This window comes from Acanthaster planci, linkage group LG03 (genome assembly GCF_054643075.1).
Source record: "Acanthaster planci isolate LZ-2023a linkage group LG03, COTS_SCS, whole genome shotgun sequence".
NCBI lineage: Eukaryota > Metazoa > Echinodermata > Asteroidea > Valvatida > Acanthasteridae > Acanthaster > Acanthaster planci.
In genome coordinates this window covers 19,525,876-19,545,886 of record NC_141779.1, presented here as the reverse complement: position 1 = coordinate 19,545,886, position 20,011 = coordinate 19,525,876, and the positions used below count along the sequence as shown (strand labels likewise).

The 20,011-nt window shown below is 41.3% G+C and overlaps 1 protein-coding gene across 8 annotated transcripts; it reads right to left on the bottom strand.

Moving 5' to 3' along the window:
- LOC110991053 (uncharacterized) lies at positions 1-19,625 on the bottom strand. Of its 8 annotated transcripts, XM_087134757.1 has the most exons (5): positions 18,998-19,625; positions 18,370-18,460; positions 16,992-17,074; positions 6,842-6,958; positions 1-5,660 (listed from the first exon to the last, which is right to left on the bottom strand). In XM_087134757.1, exons 4-5 carry the CDS (start codon positions 6,924-6,926, stop codon positions 5,383-5,385), a joined length of 363 nt encoding a protein of 120 aa, XP_086990883.1. In that variant the 5' UTR covers positions 6,927-6,958; positions 16,992-17,074; positions 18,370-18,460; positions 18,998-19,625; the 3' UTR covers positions 1-5,382. The 8 variants fall into 8 exon arrangements, with proteins under 8 accessions (XP_086990883.1, XP_086990885.1, XP_086990884.1 ...); XM_087134759.1 differs by lacking the exon at positions 16,992-17,074; XM_087134758.1 differs by lacking the exons at positions 16,992-17,074; positions 18,370-18,460; positions 18,998-19,625 and adding exons at positions 11,754-11,957; positions 13,808-14,055.
- Between the last annotated feature and the right edge of the window lie 386 nt (positions 19,626-20,011).

Here is a 20,011-nt window from a genome sequence, read left to right as displayed (position 1 = left end):
TCTTCTTAAAATCATTTGTATTATGTTTATTAGAAAATCATTAAAAAGGTATCTCAAGTACTACATTAAGTATCAAGAACTTAATGTGTCTCTATTTCTCAACTTGTGATTAAATGCCAATATCTGAACTAGAAATAAGCGCAATATATATTACATGTTCAGTTGTTATCTAAATTTACCGGCACAAGGAACAAGCTAACTGTAAAGTGGGATTGTCTCTTCTGAAGACTGAACATAAACGTCAATATTTATACAGCCCAGTACCTTTTGGGGGGTTTGATTTTATTCGTGTAGGCCTAACTATGGGGGAAATGTATCAACACTGAAAGGAAAACTTCTTTTGCGAGAACAGTGTTTGTTTCAGAAAAGAAAGGTGGCCCTTCAATGCTTCCCAACACCATTCTTAAACCGTAATGGCGAAAAATCCAAGCGGAAAATTGGTCGAAACTTAATTTCATACGAGGATAAATAAAAGGCGAGATTTCGGCACTGGTGGAATTACATTGACAAGTATAATCTTCTATGACAGGCATGCACAGAATGGTTTCAAAACCGAAGCACCGTCCACCTTGTAACCACTCTATCCACTGCTGTGTTATATTGTAAAATCATTATGGTCTTCATTATACATGGGCTCCTACATACTTTTCGTAGAAAAGAAAACTCCTGGCATGTGATTTTTGTTCGAAACTTCAAAATCCCCCATTCCCAGCCTTAATATTTTGCAACTTGGACTTAAAAACCACTGCAGAATGTTAAACTTTCAAAAAGGAACACTTCAATTCCTTTAAGCGCATACTTGTCAAGTGTCAAAAATTGCCATTTCCAGCTTTGGTTAAATCCCACGCACTGGAAGTCTAGAATTATTTTCATACATTTGCTACTGGAGCAAAATTAAACAAACAGAAACTAGTAAACTACAAAGCCGAAGGCTTTCAACACACGGTCTAAATTCATGGACAGTTAAAGCCCAATGTCGAAGACGGAAGCGAAATCCCATTTTTGACACTTTTAATTTTGCCAGACATTGGTCTTTTAACAAAAATAAAACATTTTCTAACAGGAGTCCAAACTAGGCAAACCGGTCATTTCTGTTCACAATGTGTTACTCAAACTTACTTATGTACCATCAAGTAGCAAGTGTACAGACCTATTATTTTACATGAAAAATCTAAAGCGACGATCAATTCACAAGAAGTGCTTTAATAACATGTCGATTGCGACTACATCTTCGAAATATACATCCAAACTGGCTGTGCTACAATTTTGTGCAACAGAACAATTTCTATCCTGAACAGTCAAGAAATAAGTAAAGAGACGTCACATAAATAAGAAATGCAGTTTATATCAACATCGTATTATTAATATCAATTTGCCGAGAGTACGTCTTAAAGCGCACTAAAGGAACCAAAATACCAACTCATAATTTGCTTCCATGCAGAGCCACATTCGCACAAAAAAACCTGTTAGATCTGAAAAATATTTGAATAGTTATTCTCCATACGGCACATAGCTAATCTATGGCATTTTATGACAGTTTCCATCGCATGCCACTCCTGCTGACTCCGGGAACGGCCAAATTGACAAACAACTGTGAGTCCTGGATTCGTTCAACAGAAGTGTTAGAGTTAATGCAGTTTTCCGTTCAATTTTTCTGAGCAGATGGAGAAAAGTGTGACTCCTCATGGTGATGTTTGAAATGCCCGGCTATGAATCATACTCAGTGGTCGAAGAGGAATTGCCATCCAGCTGCACTAGCTGCATTCATAGTGATGGTAGTACATTTGTTGTAACTTGTATGGCTGAACTAACGATAGAAAAGTTATGATTTCCCAGCTTATACACGCAGAGACTCGAAGGGGTTTCAGCAAGGCAAGATACGGTTTAACATATATAGACGGCTAAAAGACTGCTAAAAGAGCGTCCCATTGCTGTATCAGAAGGCTTAGGCGAATTGGTGCTGGTGAAATCGACGAGGATAGATTCCAAACTCGGAAAATCGGAAACGCGATACTACCCTATAGATGGATCGACTCCATTCAACTTTCGATTGCATTCCACTAAGATCCTATTGCAGCAAGCGCCTAGTGATTCTGAGAGACTGTCAACTCGTACGACCCCTTGAGTTAAAAAAAAATTCCGACAAGTGGGTGATTAAGCCGACTCAAAGAAGTCTAAACCGCAGCATACCATAAGGGAATCATAAGCGGCTCCATGTGGTGTTTCTCTTGAGCCTAGTTTCCATGTCAACGGCAGAGACACAGAGAACATCGCCGATCAGTTTGCGACGATACGCAGTCATGGAACCACAATTTCTCGCAACGGACGCCAACAGGGACGGCGAAAGTCGGCTAAGTTGAACTTAATTCAACTTTGCCAACTGTGTGCGCTTACGCTGACACGGCGCGGGAACAACGATATCTCTCTCGCTTAATAGCACTGATTTTACCAATTTTATTTCTATTACTAACTATGATTCCCTAATATATATAAAAACTGACCACAAACAAAATACATCAAACTGGATAAACAGTTGGGCTTCCAGAGGCGAAATTGCCACCTAAAATGTGCGAAAAATTAGCGAGTTTCGTACGCCATTTTGTTTACGTTTAGGGATGGATTCACGCCAAATTGTTTTACGCAACACGCTGGGGAAACCTGACTTGAGTAAAGGCTAAAATCGTAGCTTTGAGTTATTTTTTCGAAGGGAGTCCGATATTGTAACAGGTGACGCTTCAACAAGGCGTGAAGACTATAGTCTCCTCTCAAGACTGACAAAATCTATTTTTCAGCGGAAAGGGCATGTTGTATCCCCAGAAAGTGTGTTCTAAAAAAAAGCCACGCTTCCACCACTGTCTTGGTCTTGGTATCTTGCATGTTTTCTGTGTCCGTTACAACCACATGAATACTAGTACTTTACTTGGCCTGTTAAGTGTGCCGATCACAAGCACTGTGGGTTAGGCCAATTGCTGGCTTCATTCCAATCGATCTCCCATGCTGTAAATTTATCCGGTTCTACGGGTAAGCGACGAAACTAAAGTGACAATCTTTCTACAGGTCTAACACCACTGCATTCCGCTTTTTGCGAGAAACATAAAAAAAAAACTAATGAGAAATTTGTTTCCTATTGGGGATTTCCTTCTTTTAAAACTCGTTGGCAAGACCAACATAGTTTAAAAAGAAGGTTTTATACCATGGTAGCGCATTGGGGCTGCAAGCGTTATTTTACCGGCGCATCGAGTCTGAGCTCAGGGTATTCATCGTTAATTAACGTTGTTTGCTGTAGGCCTCCACCTTCCCATTAACCCTAATTGGCGAGAGTTTTGGACACGGAGATTTCGGCCACAAATGAAAGAAGTTGGGCAAGGACGCTCTGGTGATTCTGAACTTTTCCTGTCACCAAATTGCAAGGGACTTTGCAGGAGACTAGCGGCTTCATGTTGCAGCTGATACCAGACAGACACGCCAGAAACATGTGTTAACCATTGACAGCAGATTGGTGCAGTGAGTGGAGAAGGAGCGGATAGGGTTTCAGTGAAAATTCCCTCCGAAAGGTTGCAAAAAGTAAAATGTTTGTCGCTAATCGAAGAGGCTTGCACCTGTTTCGGTTCCGTGGAATAAATTGTAGCTTAATAAAGTTTATGTTGCATGAAAATGAATGTAAAGGCACCTATGTTTCTTAACCAACATGTGTTTTAACTTGAAACACACAATCACAATTGTAAAACGGCAAAATTACGAAGAGGAGCCACGTGCAGTATCAGTATACGTAGGTTTCCGTTCGATTTCATGAAATCGTGTGCGACAGTTAAACTAATGTTTCGAATCTCGAACAATTGTAGGGTAGATAATCAGATTAAAGTCGTAGTACGATGTAATGTCTTGATGAGACAACAAGCAATTAATCAAGCGCCCTATGAACATAATATGTAGTAACGGAGGGTAACTGTTTTATGTCCTTTGCACTGGTGAAAATCGGATTTAGATTCCAAGTGGAATCGCAATTCCTTGACTTCATCGAATAGAAATCGATTCCAAAAATGCTGGATTCGCCCAAGCCTATATTCAGTGAGAAGCTGTCAATCCCCAGTTTAAGTTGACACTTTGACAGATGGGGTTGTTGGGGGATGGGGGTGCATTGGTCGTTATACCGTTGCTAGTAAGACAGTGGACAGCAAGTATTTCATACTATTAGACGGTCACTAGTGTATAACAAATTTGTTTGGGGAGGGGGTCGTAGCGCTAGAAAACACTCGCTAATTTTGGAAGCTTGGTACAAACAAATTCCAACAGATCATACGAATACATCTACGAGTTTGTAAGACTTGAAAATCAAAGTCTGGGTCATGTATGCGTAGGCACCATACGGAAGTGATGAACATGGTTTGAGTGACCCAAAGAAAAATGGTATTTAATACCTAGAAATACACCAAGCAAAATATAGTGAAACACCTTACAAAAATTACACAGACTTACCTGGTACAAATAATCTATGAAAATATCCTGTCTTTACCTTTTCATTAAGTGGATAACAATTCTTAAAAATATGTAAAGGTATCAGTAAATATTTTGAGACTCCGTATTGAGAATATTTTATGTTCATGTACATGTGCTTTCATTGTTGTATATTAGCTCGTACGGTTAAATTTTCAAACAGGTCATTTCCAGACATCACGTTTGCAACGTTACAAGCTGCTGCTAAGTGTTTGAAAGATTGGGTGGCGCACAACCATATAAGCCTTGTGATGTGTCACTAGCATAGGAATGACTGCCCACTTTCAAAAGTATCATCCCCAAAAACTTCCAAAGAGACTTGCTCAGTTTTAGAAAAGCACACTGACAGCTGTAAGCTTGCCTAAGGTATGTATACTCTTATCGAAGACAATCTGAATTTTCCCTTTCAACGTTGTAAACATGTTCACTTGTACGGAGTTTGTTATGTTTTTGTTCAGGCACATAGCCAGACAGCATTTCCAAACTCTAAGAGCGTTCTCCTTCCTTAAGTGAAACCAGACCTTAGGGGATTTATGTCGATTGTAATAATAAAAAGCAGCGACTCACTTTGCTTGTCTCTCCATGCCTACAAAGACACTGTATTTTGAAGCAGAATTTCCAGCATCTTTCGTTTTGCTTTTCCCATAAAGTACAATGTCTAGTCATCGAAACCGTAAATGCGTGCGAAGCCACACAACCTGCGAGTAAATTAATATTACACAGCATAGGCCATTCAACACGTTTCCCGTAGCCCTTCTAGCTATCTTTTGCCCTATAAAGCTGGATCTTGCTTTGCGTAGATTATCGAAAAGTATTTAGGAAACTTAGAATCCTCCATTTTGCGGCGCGGAGTAAGTTCGTGGAATTCGGCACCCAGTAATGGACCGATCAGGACACAGCCTCGACCATCGGGGCCGTCTCCGAAGGCGGCCTGGCGATGCTTTCCTCCAAGGCAGCCAACTTCTCCCGGAAGTCCTCACAGATGACCTGTGCGCTCTTGGAGCGGAAGATGACCTCCCTCGTGTTAAGGACGTCGTTGTAGTCCAGCAACTCAACGCTGAAGATTCTCTTGCCCTGACCATAGCGCTTGAAGCCCTCAAGGGGCCACTCGAAGTTGTTCTTGGCACCCACGAAGCAGAGATGTGTTGCAGTAACCTTCAGCTCACCTGCACGGATGAAAATGCATCTGTGTTGAGTTCTAAGTCATTCTGTGCTTGGTGAGACACTTTATTCAATGACAAGAAGAGGATATTGTACAAACATTATTAGTCCCGTGCTGTGGAAGTAACAGTGGCATGTATTCAGTATTCAAAAACACAGTGCAAGATACTCAAGTAGCACTTCCCTCTAAAACTACAAATTAGTAAAATGTGCTTTCTTCCAGGTCATCTTTTTTCTTGAGATGTCCCAGAATGGTGACGGTTAAAAAAAAAGGTTTAGAACCTCAATGGCTCTAAATGTATTATTTTTCCCTACAAGCCCCTGAGTTCTCCAAGATACCTTATTGTTACATCAGGGAGCCATTAAGAGCAAACGTGAACGATCCAATTTCATCAAGGCTCGCATATGTCTGTGGATGTTGGGCTGGGCCTTTTTAGCCGTGGTCCTTGATCGTATATGGCCGCTAACATGCACAGCTGGGCGTTGGCTAGCTGTGCACTTGAACCCCCCCCCCAAAAAAAAGCGCAAAAGGCCACCTCAGGCGACTTCCTCACGTGTAAATCGTGGCAGCTCTGACTGACTTTGCATTATCATTACAACTTTTTAACTGCATGAATGCAGAAGCTAGCACATGATAGTGTATAAGTCAGCAGCCAGATACCGTCAAAGAACGCCGTCTACGTACCCCATGACAAAATCTTTCCATGACAAATCCCACGACAAATCTTTCTGAAACTTGGTATGGACATAAAACGTCCATTATACATGAGTCTTTATTTATTGTTTAAGATTTTATTAAACTTAGACAAGGGAGTTTGACTGTTGTGTTAAGAATTTGGCCTGTCTTTTGAATTAATGAACACTTCACGAGAAGGACCCCCCCCTTTTTGAAGGGCGTCACTTGGCGCAACACAATACGCATACTGGGCAAGCTTGCTCGCACGCGTGTAGCATGGCGTGCACACGAGCAGTTAATTATTCTGTGTGGGTATCGCCGCACGGAGAGTTACAGCTTTTTTAAACGGTGAACGGCTGCTTACTGGTGCAGCTCCGAAGTCAAAAATGATGCGCCTGACAAACAAATAACGAAGCAGGCCCATGACCTGCTAGGAGGTTTTCTCGCCAAACGATGAGGCGGACAATGACCTACAAATCTGAGGACAATCCTCACACTCATAGCTAGTACCTTTGTCGAACTTTTTCCTCATACTGTCCCCGAAGATGTCCACCTTATATGCGTCTGTGCCGTTGGTACTCTGCTGCCCTCCCATTGTGAAGACGTGATCACTGGTTCACGAAACAACTGAGGAAAGCGAAGGAAACGAACATTTGCGTTTACTTAAAGAGAACGCACACACTTACTTGTCACTAGTAAATTCCAAATACGGTAACGGTGAATAATTTGGACCTGCAAAAAGTAATACTCAAAAAGTGAAAAAGGATAAAGCTGCCAACAATGAGGCAGGAACTGGTCTGCCATCTTTATGTGCGAATGAACGGCATTTTTACAGATCCAGACTTTTTTTAAAGGAAATTCATCATTTTGTGCAATGTGTAGTACCCCCTAACTGCAAAAGAGTGAAAAAAATCAACCCCCTAACATAAAATGCCTCATAAAACCACTCTAAAAAGAGTAAAAATCCACTCTGTCAAAGAGCCATCATCAGAAAGAACTCGAAAAAAAAGAGTTCTTTTTCAAATGGCCTCTCTTTTGGAGTGGTTTTTACTCTATTTAGACTTTTTACACTATTTTGGAGAGGTGCGGTTTTCAATCTTTTGGAGTGGTTTTTAATGAGGGACGTACTCTTTTGAAGAATGTGTTTTTCAGTCTTGTCTTCAGTAGTTGGGAGGTGCTGCCAATGATTTTCGAACCTTCACTTAAAGCTCTGTGCATTGCCGGCTTTATGGGTAAATAACAAGTGAGAAGTATACCCTCATTTCGATCATAATTCCATAAATGTCCAAAATGAATTCATTAGACTACTGGGAAGGAAGGGAATAATCCAGGTTATAAATATGTAAAGAAGCTTATGTCCCGTGGCAAAGGTATTTGGCATAACTGTGCAGCCAACAACATCAGACAGTTTAACAGAACTACTTGTAACCAGTACGCTAATAATACGACAAGTATGCATATGATCAATATATCTCATCAACAAAAACTGAAACTCCAAGTATGGACGAGTGCATACTCGACGCGAACGCGGAAGCCAAGCATTTATAGTGAATTCGATTTGGTTCAAAAATAATGTTTTTCTTCACTTGTGCTCTCATTCTCATTGCCAAATATGAAACGGTCTTCGCGTATTTTCGGAATATTGACACGTTAAATAGGTTCAATGTGAATAATGCCAATATATACAGAGAGAGTGCCGTGGTAAATATTAACTATTCTATTGCCTTACATTTTCCTCTAGACATCATTTTATAGAATTAGACTTAAATCGGACGCTTATTTCAGCTCCCAAAAAGGCCACTATTTCGAATATTTTACCGAAAAATCATTTCCTCCGGTGATTAATTTAAAAACTGTAGGCAATGAGGAGAGTTTCAGAAAACCCCTACACTGAAAGTATATCACAGCAACAGCGTAATTATGAAAACAATGGTTTCTCAATGTAAGAGGAATATATAAAAAGTTTTACAACATATTTTCCAAAAGTAAAATCCATACAATATACCTTCATCAAGTTCACTGTTGAATATTCGTCGCATGAACGCGATGCCATTTCTTAGTATGAGAAGGGCTTATGTAAAACAACTGACGGCAAGTTTCTCCATAAAAGGCAACTGGAATTGGAAAGTGATTTCACATTAAAATTATCAGCATGTTTGCAATGGATTTTACCAGTTATCGGTTTGGGGATGGATCCAGGTCTGGACTTAGATTGGAGTCTGGACCCTAAAGACAATTTTTAACAGGACTCCGGGACGATAATGACTTTTTCTCGACGGTACCAGAACGTGCTACTTGCACATCACAGCGGAAATTGTGTCAAGTATGCGCACTGGTGCGCTAAACATCAGCAGGTATCTGTCACCAGCAACCTCATCATACGATGCTCCTACCTGAAGTACAGGAGTTAGATTTTATTTCGGTATCCGTATACACATCTACGAGGCTGGTCCGTGTTTTCTGACATGCTTGTTCAGCAACTAACAATGAGTGAGCACCCAAACATGCCTATATTGGTACAATCCGAGAATTGTCATATTTTAATTGATCCACATCTCTAGCCTTTTCTGGGTAGTATATACTTTTGGTTATCACCTCCTGATGTACCAGTCATGTCCAACCTCTGACAAAATTTAGCTCTGGATAGAAAAACTCCTGAATGAATCCTCCTCAAGCTGACGTGGGAATTCCACCTGCTGAGAACACTCTCTTCTGCCTCAGACGCACATGGGCTCAGTGGAAAACACTGAACCGTCTGAAGACAAGAACAGGGCGATCCAGGGTTGCTCTGAACAGATGGGGTTACAAGACCGGACCAACCCCCTGTGAATGTGCAGAAGAAGACTACAGTATGGAGCACCGTCTCGTCTGCTCTACAATCCAGTCCTTGTAACCAAAAAGACCTTGCAGTTCAACGCACATGCAAAGATCTGTGTCAAGAAATAGGAGACTGTTGTATGACCTCGCTTTGGAGAAACGAGGAAATCTCCTGATTGGTTAGGCCCCATAGCAGGGATCTTTTTCTCCTTTCGTTGTAAAGTCATTTCCTTTTGTGAGAATGAACAGTACATTATGGCATATGCATAGTACATTGTGCGGATAGTATTTCCCCTCATTGAATCCTGACTGGCAGAACTCCCTGATGGATCCAACTGAAGCATTGTGCACGACGCTCGGTTGCTATATTTGCATAGAGAATAATTATCAAGAAGTAGGAATTAAACTTCACAAATCACAACCTACACTGCACGTTTTCGAATGGTAGGCCTACTGTGGTGTGAAGAATTGTACTTAACTTTTAAATGATATTTCCTAACATGTTCATTTCATTGCCCAAGAGCCGCATCCAGGATATTGAGCACCTTTAATTTTCATTTTTGAATGCAAATATCTCATTGTTGTTAGGTTTTGCATGAAACCATTTTAGGAGAGTTTCATGAGCACTAACCTTAACATATTTGCACCATATTTGAAAGAAATTAAATGAAAATGATGCATTATAGCAAACAATAGTGTTGTGCGCAAAATAATCAGAAAAATGCCGTAAAACCACCTTTGGCTAAATTGCAGCGCACTGAGCTCATGAGATATCATGGATTATTGTTCACAGTATTCCTGGCAAGCTTTAGCAAATGTTGGCGACGAATATCGAATTGCAACGGCGACAGTAGGCTCTCAGTCCTAAAAGGGCATAGGGGTTAACGTGTAACATCGTACATTCTTTTCACAGCCAGTTATTTGAAAAGGCTACATGTTTTTTAATGACGGTGATGACAGGAATAATTTGACATACGGCTTTATCCATAATTGATTTTATTTTGCATTTTGTATAACATCCATCCGTGGATATTTCACATTAGGGGCCATGAGTCGTGCAAATGCTTGCGTGAGTTGAGTTATTGGAAAAGTATTACGGGCGATTTACAATGCCTTGAACCACTACAGAGGTTGCCACAGAGAGGCATTTTCGCAGTGCGCTGTGGGAAAACGGTCAACAAAGGATCTTTGTGCCGACCATGCCATGAACAGGAAACTTGGTCCACTGGTTTTTGTCAGGGATGAAACTTCGTGTTTTACAGTATCGTGTTAATTAATATTCCACGGTGTTTTTTGTGAAGTTCTGTACATATGTCTTCAAAGTGTCTAATGACATTCGTCCAAATCGTCGGGGCAAGTCGACCATTTTTGTGGACCCTAACGTAAAATAAAGTTTCTGCGTGACAAACTCTTGGTGGCGCACTGTATCGCGCGTCGTCCGTAATTTATTATTGGAAGTTACCGTGACTTGCTTTTCTGAGGCTGTGCCTACTGTGCATGGTTATTTGAAATGGGCGAAGGCTCGGTCATTCGAGCGCTATACACAAGTTTGCGTTTAGTTTTTCTCAATGGCCTGACTAACTTCACAAATTTGCTGTAAATACCAACTTTCCACCTTCAGAGTAAAGTGTCAAGCTGTTGTACACATCGTCTGGGAAATGAACAGATGTTCCACTTCATTTCAAACATCTGGATGCAGATGCTTTAATATTTATTACCATAACTCTACATATTCACAACCGAGAGCTGAACTCTAGCTCACTGCGCCACTCGTTATCACTTACAAGTCTTCAGTTCTGAAGTGTTCCCCGGGAACGCGTTTCCTATTACACTACACTGTCTGGAGACACACCAAGTCTCATCAGATGGAAAATGCATGGTGCAACTGCTATTCTTAAGAAGAGACCAGTCTTCCCGCCTCGTGGAGCATCTCCTGTTGAAATGTCAGACTTGACTTGGCTTTGGAAAAAAAAATCTCCAGAGCCACGACTGCAGCCTTTATTCAAGTCGAGTTTTCCCGATGACCCGGTACAATTCAATGGAACTGCCGCCCGGAAGAAGTACGCATGCATCGTCCACGCTACAATTTACACTACGTTCACACTTCACATGAACAGATATGGCTACACACTGTACCTACACATGTTGCCTTTCTCTTGCCCCTGAAACTGTAGAAACAACTGAGTTCTGAATAATTATGTCTGAGGTTTGGTAAAGCAAATGTGGCATGGTTTATCCCGGGCAGTGGATAGTATTTGTAAAATGCCAAACACCCTCTCCTGTGAATACCGACACCACAGTTGAACTTTAAAAAAAACAAAAACAAAAAAAAAACTTTTCTTATTTTAAGGAATTAAAAGGGCCTACACGTCAGAAATGGTACTTACATGTTCCTTTGGGGGAAGTGTGACTATTTAAAACTGGACAGCCAGTCCGGAAAACAAACAAACTAAACAAACAATGAACCCCCCCCCCGACTCAAGGCCTTGGTAAGTAGCCTATCCACTGTCTCAGTGGCCTTAAAATGAAAAGATGTGCATTGCCCTTAAATCGTTAGCGGATTGGCATGGAGCAGTACTAACACATGTCGTGATTAATCATGTACCTTCAGAAGCAAGCTCCGTGCACCTTTCACCAGTTATAATGGCTGCTGGATGGTGTTGTACTCTTAGCTTGGGCCCTTATGTTTGAAGAGGATTGTCGAAGGCAAACTGGAAGAAGTGCAGTGCCACTTTATATGTAATTGAGTCCGTCCTTTTAAAGAGGAATTTCGAGCAAATCTGACACGGGAAAGTACTGTTCTCATTCTCTGAAACATAAAATACGAACACAGAAATGATTCCACTGTGGACTGCTCTGACTGCACAGACACATGGACCATGGAGCTGTGTGGACTAGGACTTCTTAAAACCTCTATCAAACAATTTGCTTTCAAGTATGCACGGTGGTAATTGTATGTAAGCAGACGATCGATTCAGATGCACGATTGCCACTTTTTTTTCTACGGTGAATGTATCAGACTCGTTCACCGTCTACAGCCTGTCAGTCTGTTTGTACTGTTACTGGAAAGCTATTTTCACATGTAAGAAAATTTTAGTTGCAGATATTTAGCCTGTTATGCTGCTGAAAATTACATTTGCGTCAGCCATTTACATTTTTTTCATATGGACAGAAATTCACATAATAATAGTGATGTTTTATGCCATGCTTATTTCGGGGTGCATGTTCTTCCCAGCAGGCCACATCACCATAAACAACATCTCAATCAATCACCACCTAAACAAAAATATAATTAACTGTCAGAACGACGGACGTGACTTAACGCTACGATCCCTCGGGGAGATACGCAGCCCTCACAGGCTGGGTTGTTTGTAGGCGTGCAAGCATGCACTTTCTGTTCAAACCTCATTTTAATAAAAACAAAACATAAGTTCACGAACGACTCTCCACATCCAAACGTCTTGAGGCTCGTCTATTCGTAAACCCATGTAACTGGGTCTAAAGATCTACACAATCCACTCAGCGTAAATATTCGCAGGAAATAATTTATGCCAACACTTTCAAGCTTGTTCCAGTTGTTTCGACTTTTGGGATTCAGGAAGGTAAACCATCTGGGTTGGATTTCCCTTTGTTGTTAAACAGTGAAAACACAATATAGACCTACATCTTCGTGTTCAAAGTGTTTAATTGTCCACTGAACACTGAGGAAATCCTTACAAACCTCTCTTGGTTCTAAACGCTATATAGGCCTTATATTTAGCTGAAATCAGACCTTTCAATAGACGTTTTAAAAACATTTCAGAAAATGATCACTTCTTGAAATACTTTCTTGAGCTCTCCTCTTTCCACAGAGAATTTGAGGGTCTGTTATAACGACTAAGAGAAGATTCGGGATCGGTGTGGTGAAGAATATGAGCAAAATGTCGATGAAATATCTTGAGAATAATATTGTTCTGAACTGTTGTCTCCTCGCTCTCCAGGCGTGGTTCACTCTGTCATTAGCTTTACCTGCCCTTGACATGAGAAAAGGCCAATGCTACAGCGTTACTGTAAGTGGAATACTCGACACAAACTGGGGAATGGCAAGAAAAAATGGAAGGGCACATAGGCAGTTGCCGGGTTTCTACTTTAATGCATTTCCCCTTCCAACCATTTCCAATGTCTTACCGCTATGATCCCCAGGGCTCTCTTCTCAGCATCTTTTCATCTGGTAGTAATTGAACTATGAATATATATATAGCCTACTCCTGGTTAATGAAGGCACGCACAAATGGGTCTTTCGTCCTGTTATTCCCTAATGGATAATAAAATGCCAATATTCGTACCGATATTTCCAGTGACAAGATGACGAATAGGACATAATAATTTCAAAATCCTTCTTGACGATCATGTAATTCCCACTGGAGACACAAAATGGACATTAAAACCGCTACTGCATGTATTGTGGTTTAATATTAGGTTCAAGGCGAATGCCGCACTCAATGCACTGCAGCATGAAACTACATGTACATGTACAGTACATACTTATTGTCATCATGCATGCAGTATAGCGTGTGGATTTTACGTGTAAACAAGCAGTGGGGTAGCCTACCACACCATGTTCGTGTATACATGCTATATATATATATATATATACTGTATATAAAATCATATTCTTACTCTTGTCAGTTGATTAACGATATCCAAGGGATATACTCTGTCCACTCAAGTCCCGCTTGTAATCATCACTGAACCAAGTGAGCAAGTTGGAAACATTCATCTAAGCTTGGGGATTTCTATTTTTAACATCGCCAATTCTGCCAGTCAATTGCTTTATCGAATAATCCGCGGCTTCGGGCCATTGCGCATAATAGTTTGTACTATCCTGACTATGTCAGCGTCAATTATGCTAATGCCAAGTAGATCCAGGTCCTGGGAACTCTGGCAGCGGTGGCTGGGTCAATTGTCGGCTGACTGAATGCACAGATTTGGCCATGAACTTCCGCGTTCTTCACGATGTAAACATTTTTATGCATGGTCCAGCGTTCTTCCTGTGTGATGCGATCTAAACACAACTGGCGGCTGAAAATGCATGTATGTTGAAAACATGAACAACTGGAAATGTGCTACGCTAAAGGTATTTGACAGATACAATTATGTTTGAAGCATTCTGCCTAGGCCTCTCTTTGGCTTTACTGAGACGATCCTGCATGCCACCATGGGAAGTTGAGTCAGAAACTTGAAGACGAGAACTATTGTCAGTGGAAAAAGACGAATTCACTTTTTTCAGACTGAAGAGATATTGACATTCGTAGACCCACAGGACTAGAAGACGGGTGTGGCTTTTGGTAACCCGTACTACTACTAGTTTGTTTGTCATACTGACAACATGTTGACAAAATAGTAGGCCTACCTCCTGCTATTTTATCGATCAGAACTACGGTTTCTCAACTAGCTACATGTACATGTAGGTGTCGAGTAGCGGGCTGTCTGCACTCATCGTAAGCAAACGTGTCTTTCTAACAAGGGAATTCTTGTTATTACAGCCACTCTAGTAAATCTTGTCAACATGAGAAACTTAAGTTCGCTGCGAGCGTTTCGGATTGAGCTTTTACAGATTATCTCCATAATTATTAGCGCTTGGTCCGGACTTGAGAAAGTATCTGATCAATGCTACTTTTTTACATTTACTATCAAATTTATGTACGATCGTCACCAAAGCTATTAGAGAAATTCTCCCTCAATTCTCACCAAGTAAAAAGTTAACAGTAACAGTCCAGAATAAAGAATATTAGTTTAACACCGCTGCCTTAGAACCAAGAAAATAACCAGTGGTCTATAGCACACGTGACACATTTGCAGCGCAGCCCTTGCCTCATTGCAACAACGTTTTAATGCTCTTGAATTCCTGTAAATTTGATTTAAAGACAGAATTTCAGATTTGTCTGTAAATCATACTTGAAAATGACGGTATTTAGTTCGCTAAACTGATCACTTTACCAAGAGACGCCTGTTGTATAAAAAATATCAACAACAGTCCTTTCGAACTGTTAACTTGCTTAAAGTTAAACAGGGAGCCTGCCTTCGGGTGAAAAGATCACTACAGTAATAAGTAAAACATCAGGGACTATTCGACTGGTGTTTTCTCATTTCCGGTGTAGCTTGAGGCTTAGTCTCCTTTGAGAAAGATTATCTCAAGCGCACTAAGCATGTCTCACATCTGCGCAGCAAACAAGACTCTCATAAATAACGATGCTAGGTGAGATTTTGCAAAGAAACATGTCCATATTAAACCAGTACGAATGTCACTTACTGTTTGGACAGTTATTACTCTTGTGATGGCAATAAATGACGTTGAATATAACACCATTCATGATAATATCCAAGCACGGATCACGCGTACCTTTTATCTCGAGGACTTCAGCCTACAGATCTCTTCAAAATGTGCATGCACTAATGCCAAATGTGTGTTTGACATTCTTCCAACGAACGAATCCAATAGTCGCTCTTCTCACAAGCAAGGACATTAGTTTGTAATCCTATGAAGCAGAATATTGCACTTAACACCCTACAGCCACGCCGCAGCGACAGGCCCACAAAGCTATAATTCCTAGACCACGCAAGGCTGCGCAAATAAACAACGTCATAAATTTCCGCAAATGGCGGACAGATAGAGGCATCTCCCATTATTAACTGCTGATTGGGGACCTGATGGGAGACAAAAAAGAAGGAAATTATACCGGTACCTGCAGAATTTAATGACCACTCTGCTGCAAGTATCACCGGTCAGTTGCCTTTATAAACGAAACCATGTATGCTTTCCTGCTTAAAAGAGTTGCCTGTTTATTGGGTGGCTTAAAGGAGAGTTGGGACATCCCTGGAGTTCTTCGTACAGTGAAATGGATTGGAATGGTTAACGACAGACGGTCCCACTTTTAGTTAATCTCCACGGAACTGCCTTAAGCAGACAGTTACTGCCCCCCCCCACACACACCAGCCTCTGGCAAGTTATTTCCTTATTTCACATTGCCCGTTTACTGGCAAAAGCACCATTGCGTTTTCCTGATCCAAAGGGATGGCGCGGTTATCAAATGCCCACATCTGCACAGGCCTTCGCTCCTTCAATGTGCATTCCGTCAGCCAACATACCTTAATAGGTTCATTAGCACCATGAGAAAAACATCTCCGTTACTGAAATATCGCAGAAATGAATGTAGGCCTATTTCTAATGGGCGTGATGAGTGAGGATCTCCTTTTAAAATGCAAACATTTGAACAAACACCAATAAATCCGAAAAGTAATTTTCTTTGAAATTAAGACTGCAAAAGAAACTTGATTATCCCACTTCACAACTAAGAGCCATCTATATATTACGGGCACGACGGTGTGGCATAGGCCTAGTTGTTTCTTTGTTCCTAGCGTGCGAATCCCCTCCCACACCCAGCGGCGAAACAAGTATGTGCATGCCAGCATTTTCTAATCTGACAGTGTGCCTACCATGAAGCATTCGGCCTACATCCCTGATTTTGCATGTGGATAAAAAGTACTTTTCTTTAAACCACACCTTTTTCAACATGACCAGGGAGTTGTTGCTATGACCAACGATAAGGCGCTCACTCGTGGCGGCATCTGATCTGAAAGGTTCACTCTCCAAAAGATTGAAAACCACTTCCAAAAACCGTGAATACAACTCTGAAAGAGTGACAAGTCTCTTTCAACTTCTCCCATATATGGCTCTCCCTTTTCGGTACATTTGCCACAGCTTGTGTGACCGTGTTGATGATTTAGCCATACCTAGATTAAAATTATTTCTTTTCTTATGAATGCTGTTGAAAGTTAATAACGCAGAATCACTTGTTCTGACCTGGCTGCGGTTTCCATTGTCTTGATCTTAACAATTGACGGAGTACACCAGCGACGCCAAGCACGTAATCAAGGCGCAGCACTCTTAATGTATAAAAATAACGAATCATTCAGTCTTACCAACTTCAGTTATTCAAATGAACTGTGACGACATCATTCTTTTTGTCACATTATTCATCATCCCATTATTCACCCTGTCACCTCTGACTTGTGAAAGGACTCACATCATCATGGACTCAACTAAACTAAAAACAGTGCAAATGCTATACATGTTTCATTGCATTTGTTACATACACCATGGGTCTTAATTACATCCCAACTCAAGGTCTAAACACAAGGAGCGTTATGCAAACCTTCATTCTAGAATTAATGCGACCACTGGTCGACGTGTATTCACATGCCGTCATGGGCACAATATGCTGGCTGCACCACATACATTAGAATCTTTCACTCGTCTACCTTGCCAAAACACCTGATTTATCCTTCTCTCTCTCTCTTCAAAAAATCCCTTAATTCAAGCGAACAGAAACAGCAGAGGTCAAGAGAATGCCAGGCCGATGCTGAGAAACATTAATCAACATGCACCGCACTGTCTTGCAAGCGACCCCAAACGAGGGCATTTTGACCCTTCGCGCGTGATGGCATGATTGGCTCTCGGAAGATACTAGAGGCACCAGCAGCACAGCTATCTCAAGTAGATAGCACGATCGCAGCAATTGTACGTCAAACGTAGTAAAATCAGCATCGCTCGTCGTGGACCGTAAAATGGTGCATATGCCTTTTATGCAAACACTGTCTTACTCAGTAGCCAAGCTGCACTGTTCAGCTTCGTCAGTATTTTGCTTTCAATTACAAAATCGAGGAATTTATGAACAACTCTGCATTGAAAGTGTTGAACATTAAATGACATAGTTACGTTGGATGGTTGAACAAAGTTTGGATCCAGGAAAAAACGTAAGTTGACTGAAAAAAAGGAAGTATATACGTCAACATGCCCCCAGACATTCGTCTCGACTCCCGAGAATGGGCCCTGTGCACTTTTCCAGGATCTCAGTCATTGTGTTCTTGAGCCAAGAACACAGAGTGCAAACACATTATTTTAGTAAGAACTCAGAAATCAACTTCAAAATATGCTGCGGCAGAAGGACATTGAAGAGTCGTTCAGATCTGTGAATATTAATCACTTGTGGCAGACTTCAACACGCACCACGATACACAGAACACAGGCTTGTCATTCATAATGGAGGGCAAATTATGCTTTACCCATCGACAGTCGGGATTATCAATTCCTGTGCCTCTGTACGTATAATGACATGATGCGGGAGCTACTGCCGAATGAGTTGAATTTCAAACTTGAGTGAATGGTAAAGTCTTCAAACCTTAAACGAACGCATCCATATAGCTTCGACTAATGAGATATCCTCCTTCCAACAGGATGTAAAGCAGGCCCCTTATCATCGCAGATATGACCTTTGGAATAACAGGAGTAATGCCAGCTAGCGATAGACAATAAGGCAATTTCATTCCGCAAAGAAAACACTCCATTGAAATATTAATATAAGGAAAAATGTGTATGTATTATCAGTGGAGTTGGCTTTTCGTCTTGTTTATGTGACATATTTGATGCTTAAGGAATTGATTAGAATTAAGGTGAACTTTTAATATTGCATGGAACTTTGAGACTATTATTATTTAATCATCTTTATTCATTTCTCAAAATACGTACAAATCAATAAAGATGTGACATAAAACCCCGGTCCCGAGTGGACAATAAATATGTTCAAGTACTCATGTGTATATTTTCATTCACATATATATACACACATCCACCTGTTTTCCAGATTGCGTCATTCCGACTGCTAAAACACGTAGGATTCTAACATAGTTCTTCTAACAATCTGATCACGAAAATCTTTATATCTAACGTCCAAATTTGATTCTCCTTCTGTATATAATATAATTCCACACATATACTACGTGTGCAGTTTACATGAAGGCAATGCTTACGTTTAGTTGTGTTTTCCAGGGTTGGACTCACTTTGATGCGCTCAGCCAGGTTTTAGACGACTTCAAGCTATCGAATGTATTTATTCTGGTGAAGAATGTTCATTCCATCCACAGAAAGAAAAATTGCCTATTTTGTTTAGCTGTGAAGTTGCCGTTGGGTGCTTCACTGGAGTACTGCCCCCAATATGAGCGTCGTGACTATAAGGTCTCGTGACTGCGTGCCAGCCTCCGTGTACGGAAACCAGAACGCCCGGTGAGAATCAAAGAGCTGAGGCGATGACAGCAGTCTACGTTCCCACACAGCCACGCCAACAAGACGATGAGGTGAAGAACGAATTTCGTCCTCCTCACGTCAACAGAACTTGCAGCCAGCGCCGCGGCTTACATAATTACCCGGCCAGCCTAGTCTGAATGCAGCACCCAGGGTGAAATGATAGATATGGGGTCGGCAGTGGATACGCAAATCCCCCGTGGGATAACCGCTGGGTGTAAGCTCCCCTGCTCCTCTCTCTCTCTCTCCCCGCGCTCTGAATAAGCCTTGCGCAGGCTAAGGGTGAACGATGCTCCGGTAGCGCACGGCCTTATACGTGCATAATGCGCGATGTGTCTACTCATGCCGATGGGATTACCAGTACTTACGGAGCTGGGACATGGAATGCATTTGGCAGCCTAAAACATAGGGTAACTGTACAACTGCCTCTGGCTGAGGATGTAGAAGCCATTCACTGGCTTCCAAAGTGGCGCATAGCATTGCTAGGCCTACTGTACAAATGGATGTAATTTCCTGTCCCCACTCTACGGGCAAATTTCATATTTTGTGCTGTCACTAAAATAAGTGATTTTCATCTTATTATAATTTAAGCTAGTTACGACATCATTATCTTATCCCTGGTACCGGTATCGATTAGGAGATCTGGAGGGTAACTGACACGATCCGGCGTGTGCATTTATAGTTTGAAGCTTATAGCGCCGTTTTCTTTTTTTGGGGGGGGGGGCATCTCACAGGTAGGGGGA